Below are 23,720 nucleotides of genomic sequence, written 5' to 3' on the forward strand. Positions count from 1 at the left end.
TTTAATTCTCATTTTTCACAGAAGATCTCAATTAGTATCCACCTATGGTGGATGATGAGCTCCCCAAAACTCCCAACGAGGAAGAACAAGGCGAGCAGCACAGCCTGAGATGAGAGGGGAGGGAAAGCTCAGCCTGTCCTGCTGTAGTTTGTGGCTTTCCCAGAGTTAAAGCTCAAGGCCTGGCTGATTGCAGTCCCTAAGGATCTCTGAGATAACAGTGATGTCAGCCTGGAAGCAGAAGTTCTCTCTCACAATGCCATGTCACAACATGCAGACGTAAGAAAACATTCCCCTGTGCCACGAAAACGTCTTATTAAACCAAGACTTTAGGCCCTGCTAAAACAAACCCGTGTTGTCACACGTCACAGCAGCGTAGTCAGGGACTGCAGCATCATTCCTGATGCTGGAGCACCACAGTGAGATGCTGCACTGGCACATCAGGGCGTTGCATTGTGCCACAGCCACGGTCTGGGGTCACCCCTGGGGGTCCAGCTGTGCTGCAGAGCCCGGCGAGCACCCCGAGCCCGCCCGGCAGCCTGGGACACCAGATGGTGGGGGGATCACTTGGGGCACAATTAGGTGGCGTTCTGCACAAATGCAGGGCATCCTGAGAGGGATCAGCACGTTGGCCTGGGCCAGGACAAGCCTGCACCCAGCCCAAGGGTGGCCAGAGGGGCCCTGGTCAAACACTCTGCGTTATTTTGTGCCATCTCACGGCGGCCGAAAAACTGGCAGGAGCAAATCCCACTGCCAAGTGTCAGAGTGGCTGCTCCTGCTGACAGCATTCTGTCCCTGTGCTCCTGCCCTTCCTGCCACACACAGAAATCATGAGTCTTTTTGCCATTTTTTAAGTCCACTGCTTTTAACCCCAGCAGTGCCAGAACGGGAATCACCGCTCCTACACCAAAGGATCTGTCTGTATCCCATGCATTGGACGTGCTTTATGATTTTGGATAAATACTAAATGCTGTAAAACCATTTCATTGCAAATACTGAGGCTGTGCCAGCCCATTAAAGTACCCCAAGCAAGTCTGACAAGCAGCAAAGCCCAGGGAACTCTGCATTCTGTACTTAGACCTGTGCTCCTCTAGAACCACACAGTCAGTCCAGCAGTGACACACACGTAGATTTGGGTGACACAGAGCCTGAAATAACACCTTTAACTCACCCTTCTGTGCCTGGGTGTTGCAGCACAACCAAATAAATAAAAGTGCCTAGAGGGAGAACACAGTAACTACTGCAAAGATCCAAAATGCTGTATAATGAAATAAGGGAAGCAATCAGACTGTTTGACTTCTCTGTGGGGGAGAGAGAAGGGGATGCTGAAGAGGCAAAGCAGGGAGTGGTCAGCACTTTTTAAGTGTTTCTAGGAGAGCCAGGGGAACTGATTATTGAGAACAGAGGGACCCAGGACAGCCCAGGGCCCCCCAGCCCCTGCCTGGAGCTGAGGAACTCAGAGGGAAGAGCGTCACCTACTGAAGCCCCGCCAGCATTTCCTCCAGCACGGGGTAATCTGTTTATGTCCCCAGCCAGCCCTGGATCCACCTCCCTCCCCTGCTTAGCTGAGACAGAATTCCCAGGCTGAGCTGGGAGAGAGGCTGGGACAGAGCTGGGCACACAAAAGCTCTGCAATCACCCGAGGTGGAGGAGAGGGCTGGAGGGGGCCGGGGAGGGACGCAGTGGGTGCCATGTTAGTGCAGATCCACCCGATCCCAGCCTTCCCAACACATGCTCTGCTCTCCTGGTAGTACACTCAGCTATTATGCAACTCCTCGGCCCAACTGCACAGCACAGAAAGCAGCAAAGCACTGCAAAATTGGGGCTTTTTTTTTTTTTTTTAATTTAACATAAAATAAAAAAAAAAAAGGTGTAATGTTTTCAAACGCCAATAGCTGTGTCATTTGTACAGTCTGTGTTACACACAGCCATGTACACACAGGGAAAATTCAAAGGCTGTCAGTGTAATTAAATAAAAGAATTACAGAAATTAGGAAAAGAGATGACCTATTGAGTCATCCCTGGCTCTAGCCCGTCCCCTGGGGCCCAGTACAAGATGCCTCCTAGTGCTATACTGTAGTGCTTTTATTTTTTTGCACAGCAAAAAAAAAAAAATACAAAATCAAAATAGCGACAATAAATAAAACAACAAATAAAAAATAACTTCCCTGGTTTCTCACACTTCACAGGCAAGGATCTCAAAGCACCACATTCATACTGATGCAAAGCAGCACACTTGAGAAAGGCTGTTATTTCTGTGATTACTTCCTTTTTCATTACAGAGAAAAAGGATTAAGGAAAAGGAACAGGCCTTCCCTTGCTCTTGACATCTACTTCTACCCAAATTACAAAGTCACATTCCACTATTAACTATGGAGCCGTTCCCATCTGATAAAGTTCTGATTAGATCAATTTCATCACAATAATTAAAAGATTATTTATTCCAACTAAGTAGCTTTGACATCCTAGAGGTTTAAGCCAGTTTTGATATATACAAGATTTATATAAGTCTTTGTTGGTTAAGTTTATATTAGATATAACTACATTCGTATCTGTTATATACATATATATTTATGTACCCATGTAAAATACAGGCTCAATGAACAAAAATATTTACATGTGAACATTTCAGATATATATACACACAGCTTTGTTAATTGACTTTCACCCACACAGTGTTTTCTTTCACTGCCCACTTATCCAAACCTGGAGAGTTTTCCCCCAAAACACCCGGGAAACGATCAAAGAATAAACGAGCACTTTGGTACCTTCCTGGAAGCTCTCGGTTCCCAACTCTAATAATGTCCTTACAGCAACACGCCAGGAAGATGCATCCCCAAAAAGCAGCTATTTAAAGGACAAGCCGAGCAGGAGCCATTCCACGCACGCAGGATTCAAAACAAATTTTTTTCCCCCACTTTTCCTCGGGAAAAAAAAAAATAATAAAAAAAAAAAAAAAACCGCACACGCTGATTTTCTCTGCGTGCCAACATCCCCCGAGCCCCGGGGGACGAGCAGGGGCTCAGGTGAGCACACACGGATGCGGATTCACGCCTTAAACTGATTTTAGGCGACAGCAAAGGAGGGGAAGGGGTGGCGGCAGCGGGGAGGAAGATGCAGCCAGCGCGGAGGGAGGCTCAGGGCATCACGATGCTGGCGCAGAGATGCCCGGACAGCAGCGGCCCATCGTTATTTCCGGAGCCTCTCCCGGCTCCCTCCTTCCCCAGCCGCATCCCGCGCCGTCCCCCCGGGGTGATGCTGCAGCGGAACTTGGCGGAGCGCGCATCCCTTTCCCCCGCAGCGCGATTTGGGGGACAGGCGTTTTTTTTGGGGAGGGGAGCGGAGGGGGGGGGGGGAGCGACGGCACCCAGCGCTTACCAGGCGAGCTTGAACCCTTTCATTAGTACAGCCACGATAATCCGCTGCCCGTGTCCTTGTCTGCCCACTGACAGCTCCAGAGGTCCCAGGACATATTGGAGGAGCCGCGGCCGGCGAGCGTCCCGCGGGGAGCGCCGAGCCCCATGCGCCGAGCCCCCCGCGCCGGGGCACGGCCGCCCCCCGCCCCCGGGGCACCCCCAGCCCCCCGCAGACAGGCTCAGGGCTCCCCGCAGCAGCAGCGCCAGCGGCTGAGCCGCCCCGCTCTCTGCTGAGCATGTGCAGCAGCCGCGGGACCGCAGCATCCCATGGCATCCGCGCTGCCCGCCGCGACACGTCGCGACAGCGCCGGGAGAGGGGGACGCGCCCGCTTCGCCACCCCCCTCCCGGGCCGTCACATCACTGCCTCCCCCCCCCGGACCTCTCCCTCCGGAGCGCGCTATCGCAGAATAATCGAGTTTGTATCAGTCAAGGGGTTGGAATGGACCGTAAGGAGCATCTCGTTCCACCCCCCTGCCGTGGGCAGGGACACCTCCCACCGCTCCAGGTTGGGCCAACCTGGCCCTGAGCACTTCCAGGGATGGGGCAGCCACAGCCGCCCTGGGCGACCCACTGCGATGCCTCCCCCCCCTCGTGGTAAAGAACTTCTCTATATCGATATTTATTTACATAGATATTTTATACCTAACCTAAATTTTCCCCTCTTTCCATTTGCACCCCTTCCTCCTTGTCCCATCAGTTCATTTTATACCTAACCTAAATTTTCCCCTTTTTCAAGTTGTACCCCTTCCTCCTTGTCCCATCAGTTCATTTTATATCTAACCTAAATTTTCCCCTTTTTCAAGTTGTACCCCTTCCTCCTTGTCCCATCAGTTCATTTTATACCTAACCTAAATTTTCCTCCTCTTTTCCCTTTGCACCCATTACTCCTTGTCCTACCAGTTCCTAACAATCAGTCCCTTCTCCAGCTTCCCTGGAGGGAAGAGAGTTGGTCCCCCCCCAGGGCTCTCTGCACAGGGATGGATTAACCCACCTCTCCTCTGAAAGGGCTGAGGAACAACTGCTACAGAAAGCAAAGGGAACCTGAATTTCCCAATGGAACCTGAAATCTTCAGAGGGGCAGGGGACAAGTCCCTGCCCTGCAGCTGGAGGGGGGTGTCTTATCTGGTGCCAGCCACTGCTCTTGCACACATGGAACAAGGGAGCCGTTGTTGCCCCATCACTTTATCAGGGAAGAACCAAAACCTCTTCCCCCCACCCCGTTACCAGAGACCTTCTGCACCACAGCACCCACAGGGCCAGGCCTGGCAGAGAGGGGGAAGTGCCAGTTATTGCATTACCACCCACGTTTCCTGCAACACACTCTGCTTTTTCTGGGAATTCTTCTATTCATCTTGCAGCATCTGAACACAGCCCGCTGCTCCAGAACACAAATTCACAGGGAATGGGGCAGAATATTTCTTAGTAAAGGGTCATTTAAATTACTTCAAAAAGTGAAGTAATTTGGGAATGCCCAAGATGAACATACACACTCTTACTCCATACAGAGATCTCTGAACATCTTTGGCCTTGGGAGAGAAATAGTCTTGCTTGTAAATCCTACAAGCATTCATGTTTCAGGGGTGGTAAAAAGAGCTATGTATAAATAAAAATATTCTACTAGCTTGAAGGTATTTTTAAGGTATTTTGTCATTCTTCTGCACCCAGATCCCCCCATCCCCATGACTGCAGATGATGGACAAGTGTACTGATACAAAACCTGGACCTATAAAATCACCATGTCCTCTCTGTTCACTGCTCAGGGGACAGGAGGGGGCTTGTAGCACTAATTCAGTGTCTGTGTTCTGGTTTTCAAAGCTTTGTGAAATTTGTCCAAGGAAACACAGACTGCAATGCCCACACCCCCCTTGGAAAGCAACAAACGTGGTTCTTTGCTTTCCTACTTCACCTAATAAACGGCACCAGATCTTTTTTCTGACTCTCCCAAGTCCTGAACAGATGGAGAGCAGCAGAGCTCAGCTCTGAATTCAGCAGCGAGTCACTTCTGAGGGGCTTTGATCATTCCAGGGCAGGTGAAATGAAACGGGACCGTGGCACTGGGGCTGAAGCTTCAGAACCCATGTGAGTAACACTGAAATGGGGAGCTCAGCTGCAACAGGAAAGCTCAGCTCAGTGCCAAGGGCCCCCAAAATGCTTCCCAGACACTTGTGAGATGTTACTGCAGGAGGAAGCAACGAGGGTGAAAGTGCAGCTTGTGCAGCATCATCTTCAACTGCACTTGTGAAGGCAAGTGTGGGCAGTGCCTGCAGGAGAGCCCCAGGGCAGGGGGGAGATCCCAAACACCCCCTCTGTGAGAACTGATCCCAACAGGAACTTGGCAACACACCTTTTGGCTTATTTGTGGACAAAAGTCATGAATTTAGCCATAAAGCTGAACACACACTTTTGCCCCATGACAAAACAAACCAAAAAAAAAATACATTCAAATCTCCCCCCACATAATCCCAGCCTCAAGCCCTCCTCAGGACCAGCCTGTGCTGGCTTGGCCTTGGCTTTTGTCCATGAGATGCTCTGGGGCCTGCAGGTTGTCAAGGAGGGAAGCAAATCACAGTGCTGTAAAATGGGTCAGGAGACCTGCAAGCTTGGCAAATCTAGGACAGACTAATGCTGCAGAGTCACATGTTTGGAAATCAAAGCTCAGGCAAGAAAGGTATTAAGAGATAAGCAGTCATGCACTTCTTTTTTTTTTCTCTTTGCCAAATAACGTGAGGGTTGGGAAGTTATCAAAGGAGAGGGATCACTCAGGAGGTGTTTGTTGGAACACCTGTCTGATGGGTGCAGCTGCCTCTGCCACAACTCCCCTGGGACCTGCTCTCCAAAATCCTCACAGCAGGACCCTGCAAGGGGCTGGGGGTCACCCACCCTCTCCAGAGACCCCCAAAGCAGGTGTTGCTGCTCTTTCCAATCCCAATCCCACATTCACTTGGCTAATTGTCCATGGTAATGCTGCATGGACAAGCCCTTCCCTTTCCTCCAGCCTCTGCACGTAACTATTCCAGTGGATCAAAAAAAAATTACAATTTCAATAAGGTAACACAAAAACCTGTGCAGATATCAAGAGAGACAGGCTATGCACAGGCACCCTGTCCACCTCCACAGTGCTAAGAATACTTATAAGTCACATGCAAGTAGAATTCCAGATAAATTATCAACCTACTCCATCCAGAGCACCCAACCCACAAAGCAGGAAAATGGAAGAAAGCACTCAGAACTGTGGATTGACAGATCCTACCCTGCTCTGCTTCACACCTCTGCTTTGCAAAGGGGAAGCCCTAAATCCCTGTCTTCTCACTCATCCATGGATTTACATTTTTTAAGGAGACACTCAGAAAGTGGTTGTAATAAACATCACTGATGTATTGTTTTGGTCTGTATAAACGTTGATATAAGTGAAAATATCTTTGAGGGTCATGTTTTGCATGAGAAAGAGCTTTCCCCAAGCCATTGTTATTTAGACCAAAATTCTTTTTCCCTTCCAGTCATAAAGTCTGTAAATCAAATAATTTTATTGGAATGTAATTCTAATTATGTTATAACTCTAATTCAAATTATTCTAATTTGGAGAAGGGATCTTTTGTTTTATTAGGTGCAGCATTTGCTCAAGCACAAACAATAACAAGACAAGTTTATGTGGTGTCCTGCCCTGTCTCACCCCCTGTCCCTTCCCCCAGGCAAAATTCTCATAAACTTCAAAAAGAATTAAACGAGATAATTTGGATCCTGGCCTAATGCCAGTAATATTTTTAAGTATTTCTGGTCCAGAGCAAGAATGCCACGAACACAGACAGATCCCTTGTGGCTTCTGGTTGCCTCCAGCACCAGTGAGGATGAGGAAGTCAAGCAGCACACACAGACACTAAAAACAGCAACAAAGTAAAAACTATGCAGAACTTTCTCAAACTGAAGAAGGACTTGGAAATTATGAGTAGCAGGGAGAAAAAAAAAAAGGGGGGGAGGGGGTAGAAAAAAAAGACCGGATGTTTTCCTGACCTGCAAGTACAAACTGCCAAAGCCTCATGAATTTTAAAAGTTAAGGCTGGAATACACAAAACCAGAGTTACTTTTTTTCTTTTTTCTCCTCCCTGACCTCCTACTTGGATGAAAGAAACACTAAATGGTCCTGTCCAGATAAAACAGTGTTTTCCATGCCCTCTGCACAGCCAGGAACATCTGTACAGAGTGACAAGCATGAATTAGGTCTCGCTGTTCTCTTGTTTTCCCATCAGATGGGAAAAAAGAGGCAATTTTTGTGCAGCATTTCGGCCTGGGTGGGAGCTGGAAGCACAGAGGCAACTCCAGAAATTAAAATTCATACAACAGCGTTCAATATTTAGCACTGTTTTATTCACAGACAGCTATTTTGCACTCCCTATTGTCTTCCTCCCCTCACACACACTTCCCCAGGCAATCCCAGTCAGGTGCTATCTAATAAATCCAAGGAAATCATCTCTAAGTAAAAGCTCTGTGGTGCTGTAAACAGGCACCTTGCCTGCCTTCACTCATCATTCCTGTTACAGCTGAGAACAGAAACATCTCCTTCAAGGTGGAACAAGTAAATCAGGTGCTTAAATACCTCTCCCCACCCCCTAAAAGGTCTGAGGACTTTCTAAGTGTGTCCCTGCAGCACAGAGAGCAGGAACCTTTCAGTGTTGGTGAAATAAAAAGCATCTCTGTGATTGATGTCCCTCACTGCCACTGGTTCATCACTTGGGAAGTGATTCATGTCTTCCCAAGGAGCTTTTCAGCTCCACATTGACCTGTTTCCCCCCCCCCCTCTCCAGCAGGTTATCTGCTTTCCCCCCTGGCACTCAGCAAGGAGCAGGGATGGAATAATCAGGGATGTTATTTTTAGGAGGAACCCCCTGAAAGCACAGCTGGGAGGTGACAAAGCCCCCAAAGGTGTCACTGTCCCCAAGGTGCCCCAAAGCATAAAAAGGGATGGTTTTTTGAGTCCCCCAACAGGTCTGAAAAGCCTCAAGATGAGGATGGGTGATGGATTACCCTGGAATTAAAACCACTCAGTAGTGAAAAGTGCAGTTCTGTTTTTAATGAGCTAAATATGGGCCCATTCTTTGGCGTGTCAGGAAATGCCAGTTCTGGAGACACCCCCAAAGGTGCCTCAGCAGCAAAGGAAGCAACAGTGCAACACAATGGAGAGCAGCAACATCCTGATATCCCATCCCAGGGCTGCTCTGGGATCACTTCAGGCTGAGAAAACAAAGCTCTTAAACGCTCTCAGAAGGTCAGTTCTTCCAGACTGACCCCCAGCAGAAATTAAGCAAAATTAATATCACCCCTTGGAGGCTCCAAACCGACTGTAAAAGGGGTAACTGACCCCAAGCCAGAAAAGAAAAACAGACCGTGGAAGAACAGGTCGGTTTCAACAAAGAATAGGAAGCTAAACATCAGCACTTGCTATGGTTAAGTCCAAATCAACCTGTACACATTCCAGGAATATTTACATAACCAATTTCCAAGATGCATCTGTTTCAGGAGGTTCACACTAGACTCAGTTTTTCACTCAAGCTGCATTTCCCTGAAAAGATAAATAGGTTTTAAGCACATTCATGCTAAGATGGTGCTTTGACACTGTAGATCATGTTTGCCTTTAGTTAAAAACACCAAACCATAAATAACAGGTACAGACAAAGAGAATTTTCAAGTGGCTTTGTTGTTTCTGTCATTGAAAATGTCTGTTTTTCAACACAATAAAGCTTGAGATCCCCAAAGTGCCACCACAGCTCTCACTGAAGTGGAGTGTCACTCAACTGGCTCCAAGGCCAGAGACCCTCCAGCATCTCAGTGGGAATTGTTTCCAAGCCCTGGAAGTGGGTTTGCAGGGACAAACAGTTGAAGCTTGAACCAACGTGACAGTGAGGATGAGTTCACCTTTAGAAAGCAACATTTACCCAGAAGTACCTCCTAAAACTCACTGACAGACATTAAAAACTCAAAACTGTATTTAACCCAGTCCTGGGGAAAAACAGGGCACCAGCTCCAGCCAGGCTTCTGGGATATGGGATTGGAAGTAGTTAGTGCTTAGCAGAAATACGTGTGAAAGGCAAAACTCAGCTGGAATTCTGGCTGAGTCATAAGCCCTTCAATCTGTCAGCAGCACCACAGGAGGGGTTCTGAGCACGGACTTCTAAGCCCAGGAAGGAGTTGGTTCCTGGAACACAACACGCCCATGTTCCCATGCTCAAGGACCAGCCAGAGCAAGCTCAAAAGCAGGGGGTTAAAATCCCTTTGCCTTTCTCCAGCCAGGCTTGACTTCAGGCCCTGCTGAGGAAAAAAGCCCAGGACACGTTTTGCAGGCACATTCCCTGCACTTCAGCCTTGCACTGATCCCAAGGAGTCACACTGGTGGCCAGCTCGTGCTAGAAACAACCTCTTTGCTGTAAAGACCTCATGAGTGGTCCTTGCCACGATGAACCATCATCCAGTGGCGACAGCCTTGTGCTTCCCAGGTCACCAAACCATCCTCAAGCCATTTCTACCTCACGAAGCCCATCTCAGTCCATCCAGCTCCATTCCCAGATTTCCAGGCTGCCAGCCCACAGGAAAAGCAGAACCCACAGCCCGGTGAGAGCAGCAGCACAGGCAACAGAGAAGCCTCACAGAAAAGGGCGGATGCATCCATAAGCTCGAATTACTTTCTCCCTCGACACTCCCCCCGAGATCCTTCTCCAAAAAAAAGAAAGAGGCTGCCAGAAGGAATTTCTCGGTCCCTGGGAGTGGAAAGCTGCCCCTAAAGCACCCTCTAGTGTCACTCTCTCACCCAGCAGGCTCTGCCGGCATCCCTGCTCCCACCTCAGAACGCCCCGGCAGGAACACAAAGCTCCCTTATTTCCCTCCCTCCCGCCCCCGACCTTCACCTACAGCACCAACATTCCACGGTTTTCCCCAACCTTACAGCAAAAGCGACGTAGAGACTGTGGCCACTGAGTACCATCCTCCCAGAGCCTAAATCCCACGCTCAACCCCAGCACTCCCAGCACCGGGGAGGGTGGTCAGGAGAAAGCAAAAAGGTTGAGGGACAAAGTAAGAAGTTGCCAAGCGAGACCACTTACGCACAGTGAGGACGGCAGCATTTCCATCCTACCTTTGCTGTCGCCATATCAGACGTCTCCATGTTTTCTGCTTGGCCTATCAGTAAACAAAGAGCGTTGGAGGAGGGAGAAGGGAGGGGAGAGAAAGGGAAAGTCAAAAGAGGATGAAGAAGAACGAGGGGAACAACTTGACAGCGGGGCGAGAACAATGAAAGAGTCACTTCAGCGCTCGTTCCGAGCGTTCCCTCCTGCCCCCACAGAAGGGCATCTCAGGCAGATAGTCCCAATTTAGAGACTTGTTTGGAGTCTGGCACAAGACCTGAGTCATTGCCATCCCCCCCAACTCCTCCCCCCTGCCACCACCCAAAGGTCTAAGCTGAGGAACACAGAGGACCCTCCTCCCAGCTTCCCTTTTAAGCCCGAGCTCTTCAGGCTGAGCTCTGCGGGAGCAGGGGAACAACCCATCTCCCTCTAGCTCCACGGGAAGGGGGAGCGACACAACCCCCCCCAACCCCGAGTGGGTATTTTAGGAGTCAGGAGAAAGGGAGAAAGCAGGTGGGTTCTGGGCAGTGCACAGGTAAAAAGGAGGAGTGATCAGGCACGAGAAGGACTGAAGTAGGGAAGGCAAAAGTGACGGGGATGAGCCAGCCAGGTGGAGGAGCGATGGTGCAGAACAGGCATACCAGAGACCATGGAAAGGGACAGTGGCACGTGCAGAGACAAGGTGGAGGCTCCTCAGCTGCATCCTGCTGAGAACACTCACCTCAGAGCAACCCTCCCAAACGATTGGGCCTGAACTAGTAACTCTTTGGTGCACGCTCAGCTCGGGCTGCAAAGCACCGGATCCCAGCTAAGGTGAGGCCGGTCCCGGCATCAAGAGGCATCCGTAGCTGCGCGGCCCTGCCCGGATTGGCGGAGCAGGGTGACTTCACGCCGCCCCATCCATCACCCAGCTTCTCCCTCCCTGGTCCTCCCAGCCCCTCCTGGCCTACTTTACCCCGGGAAATCAGCCCTGGAGCCTGAGAGCCAGCCAGGGAACGCTGCACGCAGCTCCCCGGAGCGCTCTGGCAGCGCCAGCCAGCCAGACGTGAGCAATCCTGGCTGGGAGGGAGGCAGGGAAAACACTGCGGAGCTCGGGCAAATTAAGAGCCTCCGAGGGCTAGAAAACATCGCCGCTTGAAAGTGCTTATTCATAGCCCGGTGCAGCACAGCAGGCACCGCGCCGGAGCACACAAAGACCGGGGGCACACGAGGCAGTTTGCACACACACACTGAAGGGCAGCTCGTTCCCTGCAAAACCAGACCCCACTCCTATTCCCTCGTGCACAGGAGTTCACACGCTCTCCCCCTTCACCCACCCCCTGCCAGGGGTTTTATTGTATTAAACATTTTACAGAGCTGGCATTAATCTTTTTTTTTTCTAAACCAGATGTCGCCCCCCCCCCGTGCCAGATGTGCAGTGGTAAGAGTCAAGGAACAGGCAACGATCCTCAGCGCTCAGCCCACCTCTGAAAAGGGCCATCGGTGGAAAACACAGCGAAAACTCCTGCCAAGTCCTGTCTTGGCACACAGAAAATGTGTATTTTGGTATGTTTCTGCTGCGAGGCATTCGTGCTTGCACAAATCAGAGCTGGCACACTGCACCTTTGTGCTCAGAATATACAAATGCTCTGAAAGAGGGGAGGTTTACAGTAGATATTAGGAAGGAATTCTTCCCTGGGAGGGTGGGGAGGCCCTGGCACAGGTTGCCCAGAGAAGTTGTGGCTGCCCCATCCCTGGAAGTGTCCAAGGCCAGGTTGGACAGGGCTTTGGAGCAACCTGGGCTAGTGGAAGGGGGTTAGAACATAATGATCTTTAACATCCCCTCCAACCCCAACCATCCTGTGATTCCCTAAAATCCACCAACCTCCTGCTCACCAGGGACATAAAGCCCATTTTCTGAACACGTATTTTAGCCTCCATCCCAAGAGTTGCTGTGGGTGTAACACAGCTTCAACACACCCAACCCAATGCCACAGGGGGGAAAAAAAATCCCCACAGCACCCAAGCTGGTTCCACTCACTGGGATAAGGGCTGTCATCCTGGCTGCCCACTAAATGAATTCCAAATGCCTCCTGTGCCATAACACTGTAGTGTGAAAAGTAACCATAAAACATCCAGTGCAGACAGAGAGAGAGACAAACAGCAAGTGGACAATCTGCTCCTCAATCCCTCTTTTATAGGGCCACTGGTGTCCCTTAAGGACTGTCTACTCGTGTGCATTTTGCTGCAAGTACTCACAGCAGCGTGGGGGGAAAAAAAACCACCCCACAGCAGCTCCATGAAGGACTTGCAGCAAATCCTAAGCTAAAGAACCAGCAAAGGCTTTGCAATTCAGAAAAAAAAGCTGATTTTCCACGTCAGCCCCTTCACAGCAGAGGCTCTCTGCAGTTCCAGCAGCTCAGGAACTTAAAAGCAAACAGGAAACATCTCCCGAGGAAGTCCACTGTTGGGAAGGGAACAGCCCACTGTGACAGCCTTGAGCTCTGGGTAGGAATTTAAAGCTCTATAAATAGCCCCAGCAACGGTCCTGTTAGCCCGGGGTTTGAGCTCATAATTGCCACCTTAAAAATCAGAAAACATTGCTTTTTATAAGCATTGCTTGCCAGTGTCACTGCCCCTTCAAACAGTCACACTCACAGCCAGCTGGGCATCCCCTGTAGAGAGGTTTTACTGCTGCCCATCACTGCAGTTCTGGCTCCTCACTCACCAGAGCAGACCCACCTCTCCAAGATCCTGAAAAACTCCCTTATCAACACCCACACAGTGCAAACAAGGGGCTCAGAAGGCTCAGACAGATTAATTCTCCAGGAAAGGTGTGTGACCTGCAGGCAGAGCGTGTAACGTGCTCCCTGTGAGCCACCACCTCAGCCACACTTGGAGTCTCCCATATGGTAAAAAAAAAAAAGGAAAGTCTGCAGGAGTTGGGGAAGCAATTAAAAAAAACCAAACAAACTAACCCTGTGTCTCTGTGAAACATGCACACAAAACCTGTTAGTGACAGAACCAGTGGGGGGGAAAACTAGAAACGAATTAGGAAATGTTATGGGGAGAAAGAAAGAACTGCTACAGAGGACGCCAGAATGTAAGGGAGAGAGAGTTGAACTGTTAACAATGCACCTTGGTGGACAGATCCCCAGGAAAATGTGCCAGATGGGTAAAATCCTGAATCCTTCCTGAAGTCAGCAGTGTTCTGCAGCCTTACAGCCCCTGCTGTCAGAGAGAACCACATGGACTCTGGGAGCCAGGGCACACCTCCATTTCCCCGGGAAACAATCTCAGAGGGGACTCCCTCTTTGCTGCAGCAGCTGGGAAGTCACATGAGACTTCGTTTCCAGAAAAAAAAAAATAAATAAATATGGATTTCACTTCTCTGGGCATCATGGGAGCTGTAGTCCCTGCCCAGGGCAGAAAAGTCACTGCTTTGAGCTGTGTGACTGCAGTGTTTGTCAGCCTGGGGGTGTGGAAGGGAGAGCAAGGGAGAACAGCAGCACAGCACAAAGGCAGGACCACTGGAAGAAGAGATTGGAGAATCAAAAGAAGAAAAATCATACAGAGACTTGGGAATAGGAAGAATGTACCATTGTGTCAGGAGGGCAGAAAAACCTGGGATGATTCAGACTGTTACTGCTGCTTTCTCGAGCAATATTATAATCAAAGAGCACTGCTGCTTTCTCACAGAGCCTTTTGGCTCTTTCCCCCCCTCATTTTCTTGCCTGTTTGAATTCTTAACCTTCCATTTGCTTGAGGGTGGTGCAATAACCTCTCCCACCCCAGCACGGACTCATGCACTCTGAAAAGCAGGCCAGCAGAAAGCTCCATGACTCATGGCATGCCTCAGAGAAAAAAATCCCTCTCTCATTGGAATTCACGAGAAAATTAAAAGTCATCTTCTCATTTTTACCTTCCTCACCAAGGAACTTGCAGCCACCATGAAAAGGCAGTAATGTGATAGCTGATAAGCTGCTCTTTCACTAAGGGCAGGAGATTCTGGAATAACTCATGGCTTGAAATAAGTCTCATCACACCACAGCCCAACACCTGAACCAAGCAAGCTTTTCACTCAGCTGAACATCTGGTCTCTCAAAATCAAGAGTGCTTTTAAATGCCTTAAATCCAAGACTCTTTGTAACTTAAATCTTTCAAGTACCTCAACCTAGACCTTTATATGGAGTCCAACAACCTTCAGGCTTTGGGCTGGCACTGCCCAAGGGATCATTCACAGACACACATGGAGAAACCAAGCCTTCTGTGCTCACCTGGACCTCATGCAACGTCCTCTCCTGGACAAAACATAATCTAATGTTACAGATAAAAGGGTGAAACCCTTGCACAGGAACACACACCACAATATTTTGGGTTTAAGTATATAAAAACCACTGCATGTCCACGAAAGGAAGAGAAAGGTCCTGCATCCTTCATTTCTCAAACCCGAGACAGAAGGAGATAAAGCAGGAGCTCGAGACCCAGGGGTTAAACACAAGCTTCCAGTTTGAATGAAGACATTGCAGCTCAGCAGGGAAAACCTCCCACAGCCCGAGTCACTCACTACCTCTGGCATGTTTGAGGGCTCTTCCAGTGGCAGTGGCATCAACATCAGGGCAGAACAAAGGCTGGCAGGCTGCAAACAGGAACACAACGCAGAGGATTCCTCTTTTCCTACACTGTCACATCCCACAAATTCCTTGGGGACCCAGACCCAAGACCCCTGGTTTCTGAGGACACTGATGGGTGGCAGGTGCTGCACCAAGGAACAGCCTCCTCCTCAAGCTCATGTAAAGAAGCCTGAGCACTCATGTCTAAGCCTGAAGCAAAGATCCTTTTCCAGAGTAGAGGAATAATGAAATCTTACAGTGTTAGAAGCTTTGTCAGACCCATATCCCTCCAACACGCCTGTATTCACGTGGCCTGTCATTTAAACAAGAGGAAGGGGTTCAGGAGAGTGAAATCTTTAGCATTGCCAAAGATTTGGGACAGGGCACAGGGACAGGGAAGGGAAAGTAAGCAGCAGATAAGGCTTAAGGAAAAATATTAGGCCAGACTTGCAGGAAAACAGGGAAAAAAAAGCAGAGGGGCTCAAGGGCAGACCTTGAGCTGGTACCATCACAATGCCTGACCTTGGTGCAGTGGGGGGACACATGCTGCCATGTCATCACCAAAATGCACAACAAACACTCTGCAAAGGCCCAAAAGAAACGGCTGGGGGGGAAAAACAAGGAAAAGGGGGGGAAGGCAGAGAAGAAAGGCGGAGGTCAGCGAGCACTCACACGGTTACAGTCATCTGCAGAAAGGGGGGATCTGTCCAAGTGCCAGCAGGGCTCCCCAGCAACCTGGGGCAGCGTCACTTCAGCAGCCAGGGAGCACAGACACTGCTGGAGTCAAGGAGGAGGAAATCCCAGCTGGGTTACACACGCACAGCAGCACCGGGGGGGAAGCAGCACAGAGCCGGGACCTCGGGATCCACCCTGGCAGCAGGGAATGCCATGGAGCTGGGGCAGGGGGGGGTTCACTGGGGTGGGAGTCACTGCAGCCTGGCCCCCGAGGGAAGGAGCAGTGACTGGGCTGATGAGAAGGCAGAGCTGTGGAGAGATCTCCAAAGAGCCTGATCTGGGCTCTCTGCTCTCAGATTTCTTCCATCACAGGCAATTCAATTTTAAAGGAACAGCTGCCTCCAAGCCTCTGCCAGATATGCTGCTGTAGGATGAGATGCAAAAACCTGAGAGAATCAGGAATTCTCTCCTGAAACCAAGAGAATTCGAGGTTAATAATGGAATTCTCGAGGCCAGTTAACTCAGGCCAGTTAACCAACCACCACTTCTCTTGAGCTGGACTGTCCATCACCAGGGGGAGGCTAACACAGCTTATCCCAGGTTTCCTGAAACAGAGGGGAAAAGCCTTGGGGAAGAGCATGGGTGTTCAGCTGAGAAGGAAGCCAGAGGTTGCCTTGCAGAAGTGAAGTCCATAAAAAGATGTTCCAAGCTCGTTTTGAATGCTTGGTACTCCCCCATTTTGGCAGCAGACCACGAAGTGTAAAGGTGCACCTATTTTCCAAGGTAAGCATTGCAAATACTTGAGTATGCCAAAGATATATAGCATGAAAAGCATGGAATAGGCCATGAGGAGGAGGAGGGGTGCTGACTTTAAATGTAGGAAAGAGCTGATTTGTTCAAGGCCTCACATTGAGAACAATCTGTACAACAGAGAGCAGCTATCTCTTAAGAGTAGGAGGATGTTTCACCCAGGAAATGCAGAATAACTTGAATTCCCAGTTCAAACCACTGCCCTTGGATTCCAAGGGAATTTTTCTGTTCCTACAGAGAATTAAGCAGAAATATCCTGCACTGAGCAGCTGCATTCCAGAAACAGCTGATGGCTGTAAACAAAGGCCTGCAAAGGTCTCTGTAAGGGCACAAGCACATGCATTTGAGCTGAAGAAAGCTATTCCCAGATCCCCTTCCACCACTCACATAACCTGCAGAGTCCCAGGGGAAGCTGAGGCAGCACCATCGTGGGGCAGAAGGATCAGCCTCCCTCTGTGCATCCAGCTTGCCTTAAGCCATCAAGCTGCAAAGCCTGTGAACAGCAATTCCAGCTCCAATTTAGACATATTACTGTGGTCCCAGATTCTCAAAAAAAAACTGAGGTGGGAGAACAGGCCAAAAAAAAAAAAAGCTGCAAAAAACAAGCCTTCTGTTTCTGCCCTTCAACATATGCCAGCCCTGTCTGCCAATTTATTGGTTCAACAAGTGGGTTTTAGCTTCCTTAGCCCTGCACTGTTTCTCCCCACCTAATCACTTGATTATTTACCTTTACATGCCCACTGCATGTCAAAAAAGTCACTGTAAATGAGGAGATTTTGCTCCACCTCATTCCCAGGATTTTTAGGTGGAGCTTGAAAGCTTTGAGCCCTTATTAACAATCGAGGCACATTAAAGCTGTGGCAACCCCAGTGGCTCCTGCCTTGAGACTCCTTTCTCACTCCACTGGTTGGAATTACAACCCCCTGTAATAAAGGGGGCAGAAGAGATGCCATTTATTCCTTACAGACACCACAATCAGCAGCTCCATCTGCTCATTTGAATAGTCAACAGGAGCACAAACTGGGGCACTCGGGTCCCCTCTTCAGCTGGGATGTCTGTTTGGCATCACCTTTTAGTCTTTTATTGATAAGAGGGTAACAAAGGCCCCATTTCCACCTCCCAGGCACTGTTCTGAAATGGGAAACACCCCTTTCAAACTGCATTTTGGCTTCAATGGCCACAGAGACACTAAAGGACACATATCTCAAAACTATTTGTCTTCCCTATCAACTGAGTGTTGGTCAGATTTATAGTTTTGAGTTCTGTGCACTTGAGATCACCTTTTGCTTCCACTTAAATACCACACCAGGTCCCAGAATATGGCCTGGGAATTACTGTATGCAAATAATTAACAAAATATTTCAGTAGCAAACTAGATTTGCAACTATTGGCAAGGAAGAGAGATTAGAAAAGGGGGTCCCAAAGAGCTGTGCCCCATTTTATTTGAACACCACCTTTGTTTTACTGCATTAATCAGTCACCCCAGCCAGGATGGGAGCAGGGAAGGATGTAATTCCAGAGCTTTTCTTTGCAGTGGGAGCACCAGGCACATTCATGACATGACTCACAGGCACATCTTGCTCTCTGATGACATCTCAGTTAAAATGTTCCCAGCACGAGGAAAGGTGGGTTTTGTCTGACAGGGAGACAAAAGAGGTGTTGCCTACACAGTGCTCTTTTTTGAGGAAACCCTGATTACCACATCCATAGTTCTGAGTGGTACCAAGAGAGAAATTACTAGCACAGCTCAAATTCCCAAATCCTTCAACTTTGGGCACATGCAATAAAATCTGAGGGGCAGTTACAGCCTCTGTGTGTGTCCCAGGGCACAAGCCAACTTAAAAAGGCAGCCCCATCAAATGAAGTGTTTTCTGCACCTTGGGAGACTCTGATCTAGAGGCTTAAAGCAAAGTCTGAAATGCAAGTTCCATAACAGGCAGTCCCTGCAGGAACCTGGCCACACTCTTGAACAGAATTGAGCAAAACCCTCCCTTCTCTGCATCCCTGAACCCCCCAGCTCTGGCTGTGATGCCAGGGAAGTTCCCTGAGACACTCTGATGGCTGATTTTATGGCAGAACTGAAGTTTTAGTGCTGCAACAGAAGCCCACAACTTGGAGTTTGGAGCTGGATCCAAAAGGAAACTCACTCTGAAGTTATTACAAGAGCATCAGGGTTCTGCTCACGGACCCTCTGAGAGCTCAGCAGCCTCCAAGTCTTCTCCAGAACAAGGACTTCAGCACCACTTTTAAAAAAATCCCTAAAAGTGATACATCAGGCATCCATCTGTGAGGGGAAAAAGCTCCTGAGGGGGTTGACTGGTATTAGGACCCTTCCTCCCAAGGATCTTTGCTGTGCCTCCCCTTGCAGGCAAACGGGCTCAGAGCGTTGGCACCAACTTCACTGTGCCAAGGGGAAAGGGGCACAGGCAGAAGATGCAGCATAAACAAGCCCTAAGGACACAAATAACATGGAATTTATCCTGACATTTTCAAACTTCAACCTCTTTTCTGAACTTCACACAACTTGCTGGGAATCCAAGCAGCCAATGGAATTTCTTCAACCTGTCTCTATCTTAAGCGCTTCCCTGATCTCCTTGCAAGGAATTCTCTTGTGAATTTTGATCCATTATTTGAGACACCTTTATTAGATTACTCAAAGGAAAAACAAGCCCTGCAGCCCTGGAAGCAGCAGAATAAGGTACTGAACTAATAAGGAACTAATTAAGCTGCAGCCAAGATTTAGGACGTATCAAACACAGATATCACAAAACTAATTGCACTTCCCATTTCCTCCATTTAGATATGATCTCTAATGTAAATCATTTTGATTTACAGCAGTGTAAATGTAAATCAGTTTGATTTGCATTTATCTTTTCATGTAAATCACTTTTATATGAGCTCTTGTAAACTGCCACTCACTTCCCTCCTAGATTCCCCCACAGCCTGTTGCTTTCCAGTCTTGTAATTTGTCTCCTCTCTTCACCAGTTTGTCTCCTCTTTAGACTGAGTCTAAGGACTGATTTTTCCTCTGGTTCAATAGCTTAACTTTTAATTAATTTAACTTAAACCTGATGGATGCCTCGGCACCATGACAAAGAACAAGTCCTTGGATCAAACAGGAGCAGGGTCACAAACTTGGAGTTAATCTGGGTGAAAACTCAAGGTAATTCATGCCTAACCTTGTCTCCTTTCAGTGATTATTGGCTCTGTGATGTGCACACATCTCTCCCATACCTGTGGCTGTCTCCATCCCAACCTCACCCACCTTGGAATTACTTTAAATCAAGTGTCATTATTTGGGCACTCAGTAACTCAGCTCTGCTTATCTTGCTATTCCCACAGCTGTGATTTTTCAGCACTTGGGCAATTCAGGCTTAATTCACCACCTCTATCTTCCTGTGAGGTAAAAAAAAGAATTCTCCTTATTTCATAAATAGCACCATGAAGTGACTCACCCAAACTCCCCCAGGCAATCAGAAAGCAAGGAACTGAGCCCTAAGTTCACACAAGACCTGAATCTTTCCAGCCTGTCCCACTAAATTCTTCCTTCTGAGCCTCTAAAATCACCCACAAAGCACACAGTTACCCCCCCAAGACAAAGTAAAACCCGTGTAGGATCCCTCCCAGCATAAACCAGGCATGACAGAGACAGCACAACTTACATGGCTTTGCAGAGGGAAAGCTTTTTCCTCAGGGAAGACACACAGGGATGGCAGACCTGCCTCACTGCTGTGCCACAGGACACCTCAGCAGGGCAGGAGTTCTGGACCATGGCAGCACCTCCCAAGGCAGGAGACACAGCAGCACTCACCCCTCAAAAAACAACATTGCCAGAGACCACTGAAAGCATCTGGAGCAGGACAGAACGTTCAGTCTCCTCTGAAAACACCTGAGGGTTGGATTGTGGGGCTTGGAAATCCTTCCCTGAGTTCACACCACCAGCAGCACCCCCGGCAACATCTTTAGCTGAGATCTTGGCTGTGCCTGCCCCAGATTTCAGCCACCCTCAGCTGTGTGTTCTTCATTTTTTTATTTTTTTTTAAACCTCAGAATCAACTTAACAACTCAGCATCCCTTCCCTTTTGGCTGGGGTGGCTTCTTTCAGCACTTTCCCAGCTGCACTGAGGCTGCTGCAGCTTTTTCCCCTGCTCCAAGTGCAGCACAGGCTCCTTCTGCCTGGGATATCAGGGGCAGGATGCCAAGACAGGGTGCACCTTCCAGCATGTCACATGTTGGATTTATGCTCTCCCCTCTGCTCAGCTTTTGTCACAGCTCACAGGGCTGCTGAAACTCTGGGTGGTTGAGGCTTTGATTGGGTTTGTTTTGGTTTTTTTAATTGATCAAGTGACCAGAACTGTCTTACAGGGCTTTGTAACAGAAGCTCAGAGCTCCAAACCTGTGCATGGAAGACCTTTTGTTAGTGGTCAAAAATACCACCACAGGAGCAGAAAGAAAGACCCTACTCCTTCAGTTTTCAAGAGTCTGACAAGTTCAAGATCCCTCAGAAACAACCTTCAACTGTGTTAATAGAAATAGAGCCTTCAACTGTGTTAACAGCAAGAGTAGATAGCAAGCTCTCAAATGTTCTGCCAGCCTTCTCACTAATTCTTGTCCAGCTTCACACCTCAAACTGGTTTTGAGTTTTTGTGGGTTTTTTTGGTTGAGTTTCATGAGCCCAAACCACTGATATCCAAAGAAGAATATACCAGAGGAGCTTCATGCAATTATATCAGTAAAAGAGGAAAGAAAGCAGAGCAGCAAAAGGTAATTTATTATCCCTCATATGCATTCTCGTTTTAGGATCAGTGTTCTCCATGAAAACAAAAGCTATTTCTAGTTCAATCCAGGCAGCAGGAACGTTGTAGGTCCCAAATATGAGAGGTCAGTAGTATCAACATCACCCTGGTTCTGCATAAACAGGTCTGAGATCTGAGTGTGCTGCACCTCAAACATGTCCCTTCCAGCCAGGGAGATACTCTCAGCACCAATCTAAAGGCTCCATTTAGGCTACAACTGGAACAGGCAGCACTTCCAAAGGATACCCAGAAATCCCTGAGTATTAACAAAGCCTAATCCTGCTCCTGTTAACACGTGAAATTCCAGCTCAAATGGAGTAACAGCACATCACACAGAGGAAGGCCAGCTATGCCCTAAGAACCCACTCCTTTTCCTGGTTCCAAACCCCTTCACCTGTTAGTCAGTCCAGGCTCCAGGGAGGTGGATAATTGGAGTGAAACATATGGAGGAAGAGGTGAGCTACAAGCAAGTGCTAATTCTGAGCCCAACTCTCTTGGGATATTAATGAGCTCCTCAGGGTCAGGATGTTCCCTCAAGTGAGTCCATTCCTCAGAAGCTACTCAGCTGCTACTCAGTTCTTACTCAACCCATTGCCCTTTGACATCCTAGCAGGGGTTCTGAATTCAGTAAGAATTTGCCCTGCTCCACAGTTAGGAACAAAGAACTTTGACCTCAGAGAGCTGATGTGGGCTGAGCTACAGGCCTGGAACAACCCAATCCAAAGGGATCCTTCCTGGATAAAAGCAGAGTGGAAGGTGCCACACCCAGACGCCTCTGGCAACCAGCACAAGGGAAGCAGTTCCCAAATCTCAGCATTTGCCCTCCTGTGGGCTCACTGGAACCCCCAGCCACAAGCTCAGCTGAGTAAAACCCAGCTTAACCATTTATAAAACAATGGGAATCCCAGAAACCAAAGTCCAGCTGCAACACCGGACCCAGGGATGTCAGCAGGTCTCTCCTGCAGGAGCTGGACCAGGAGAGAAAGGCAGGAATAACTCAGGACTCACAGCTCATGCCCAGAAGAAGAAAACCAAGCTGATTCAGGCTCAGAAGTTGAACTACAAGAGACAGAAAAACTCTAAATCATGTGGCTCCGAGCAAAGCAAAGCAAAGCTCCGATGATAAATCACACACGAAAATAAGCATTTGTTTTCCAACAGTTTTTGTGCCAATGCTGCAGTTTGCAGCAGTCATTAAAGTACAAGAAACTTGAAGTACAAGAAACTTTAGTTCCTTCTGGAGCTTCACAGCAGCTCTGGATATCTCAGGACTGTCACAGCACCCCAGAAGTGAAGCACAACAGCCAAGCTCAACAGTGTCTTGGTGAGGACAAGAACCACATCCAAATTTCAACGTGTATTTTTAAGGACCAGAGCTGCCAATCACCAATAAATACACAGCAAATTTGCTTTCCCCCCACCTCCTGGAGGTGACCCACAGGTTCACTTTGGGATAACTTAGAAGCTTTTAACTCTGTGACTCAGTTTCCCCACAGCTCTCTCTGGCAGGGTCTAATAAACCATGTCCCAGCCAGCAACTAGACTGGGCTTATAGTCCACAGGCCTAAATAAAAGCATTTGCAAAGTGGTCCAAGCTGATTGCAAGCTGCAATTACAGGAGTTATAGGTGCAGGCTACTTGAGTTGGATGCAGTGTCCCACAAGCTCTACTTTTCAGTTGATGAAAAACCAACATAAATCACATTCCTTGTCAAGCAAGTCTGGGAAACACAAGGAAAATAAATCAGAAAGTTGACCAGCTCAGCACATGGAATTTCAGTGAGTGTTTCCAGGCATTTCCCCCCCAGTTCAGCAGCACTGACTCACCTGTCCTCCCGCAGGAAAGGGCTCAGGAACCGGGCTGAGTCGTCATCGTGGCTGCTCTGCTGGCTGCTCTGCTGGCTGCTGCAACAGGGACAGGCAAACACAGCACTTAGACAGGGCTTAAGTTCCTAGGAAACACTCAGGTTTAAAACCTAGATCAAGCAAATAAAAGAAAAGACCAGGTTCCTACTCCATTTCTGGGGGTGCCAAGAGGAGACGGCAGAAGCGGCCGCGTCCCATCTGATTTACGACGGGTGTTTGGGGTGTCAATCAGTTCTTCCCCAAGAACTTCCTGATATACAGAAGTGCTCTTGCACATTGCTTAGGCAGCATTTCCACCCCACAGCACTTCCTGAACATTCCCACACCATGTTTTGTTTACCCCCCCCCCAGTTCCAGGCAGCGGCACAAAAAAAACCCCCAGTTAAAAACCCAACTCCGAGTGGCCAGCGCTGAATTTCTGGTGGGACTTGCACGCCGAGCCCACAAGATGTCACTGTC

General features: G+C 48.7%; 1 protein-coding gene across 7 annotated transcripts in view; it reads right to left on the bottom strand.

Moving 5' to 3' along the window:
* GRAMD1B (GRAM domain containing 1B) overlaps positions 1-23,720 on the bottom strand; it is a 93,138-nt gene that overhangs the window by 58,303 nt on the left and 11,115 nt on the right. For 4 of the 7 annotated variants that reach the window (XM_064634404.1, XM_064634402.1, XM_064634401.1 and 1 more), the window contains exon 2: positions 23,223-23,300. In XM_064634404.1, coding sequence (XP_064490474.1) covers positions 23,223-23,300 — 78 coding nt within the window. Of the gene's footprint in view, positions 1-2,765; positions 2,788-3,375; positions 3,765-10,534; positions 10,559-23,222; positions 23,301-23,720 lie in introns of those variants that run through there. The other 3 variants (XM_064634410.1, XM_064634405.1, XM_064634407.1) reach the window with 3 other exon arrangements.

The sequence above is a fragment of the Pseudopipra pipra genome, chromosome 23 (assembly GCF_036250125.1).
Source record: "Pseudopipra pipra isolate bDixPip1 chromosome 23, bDixPip1.hap1, whole genome shotgun sequence".
In the NCBI taxonomy this organism is placed as follows: domain Eukaryota; kingdom Metazoa; phylum Chordata; class Aves; order Passeriformes; family Pipridae; genus Pseudopipra; species Pseudopipra pipra.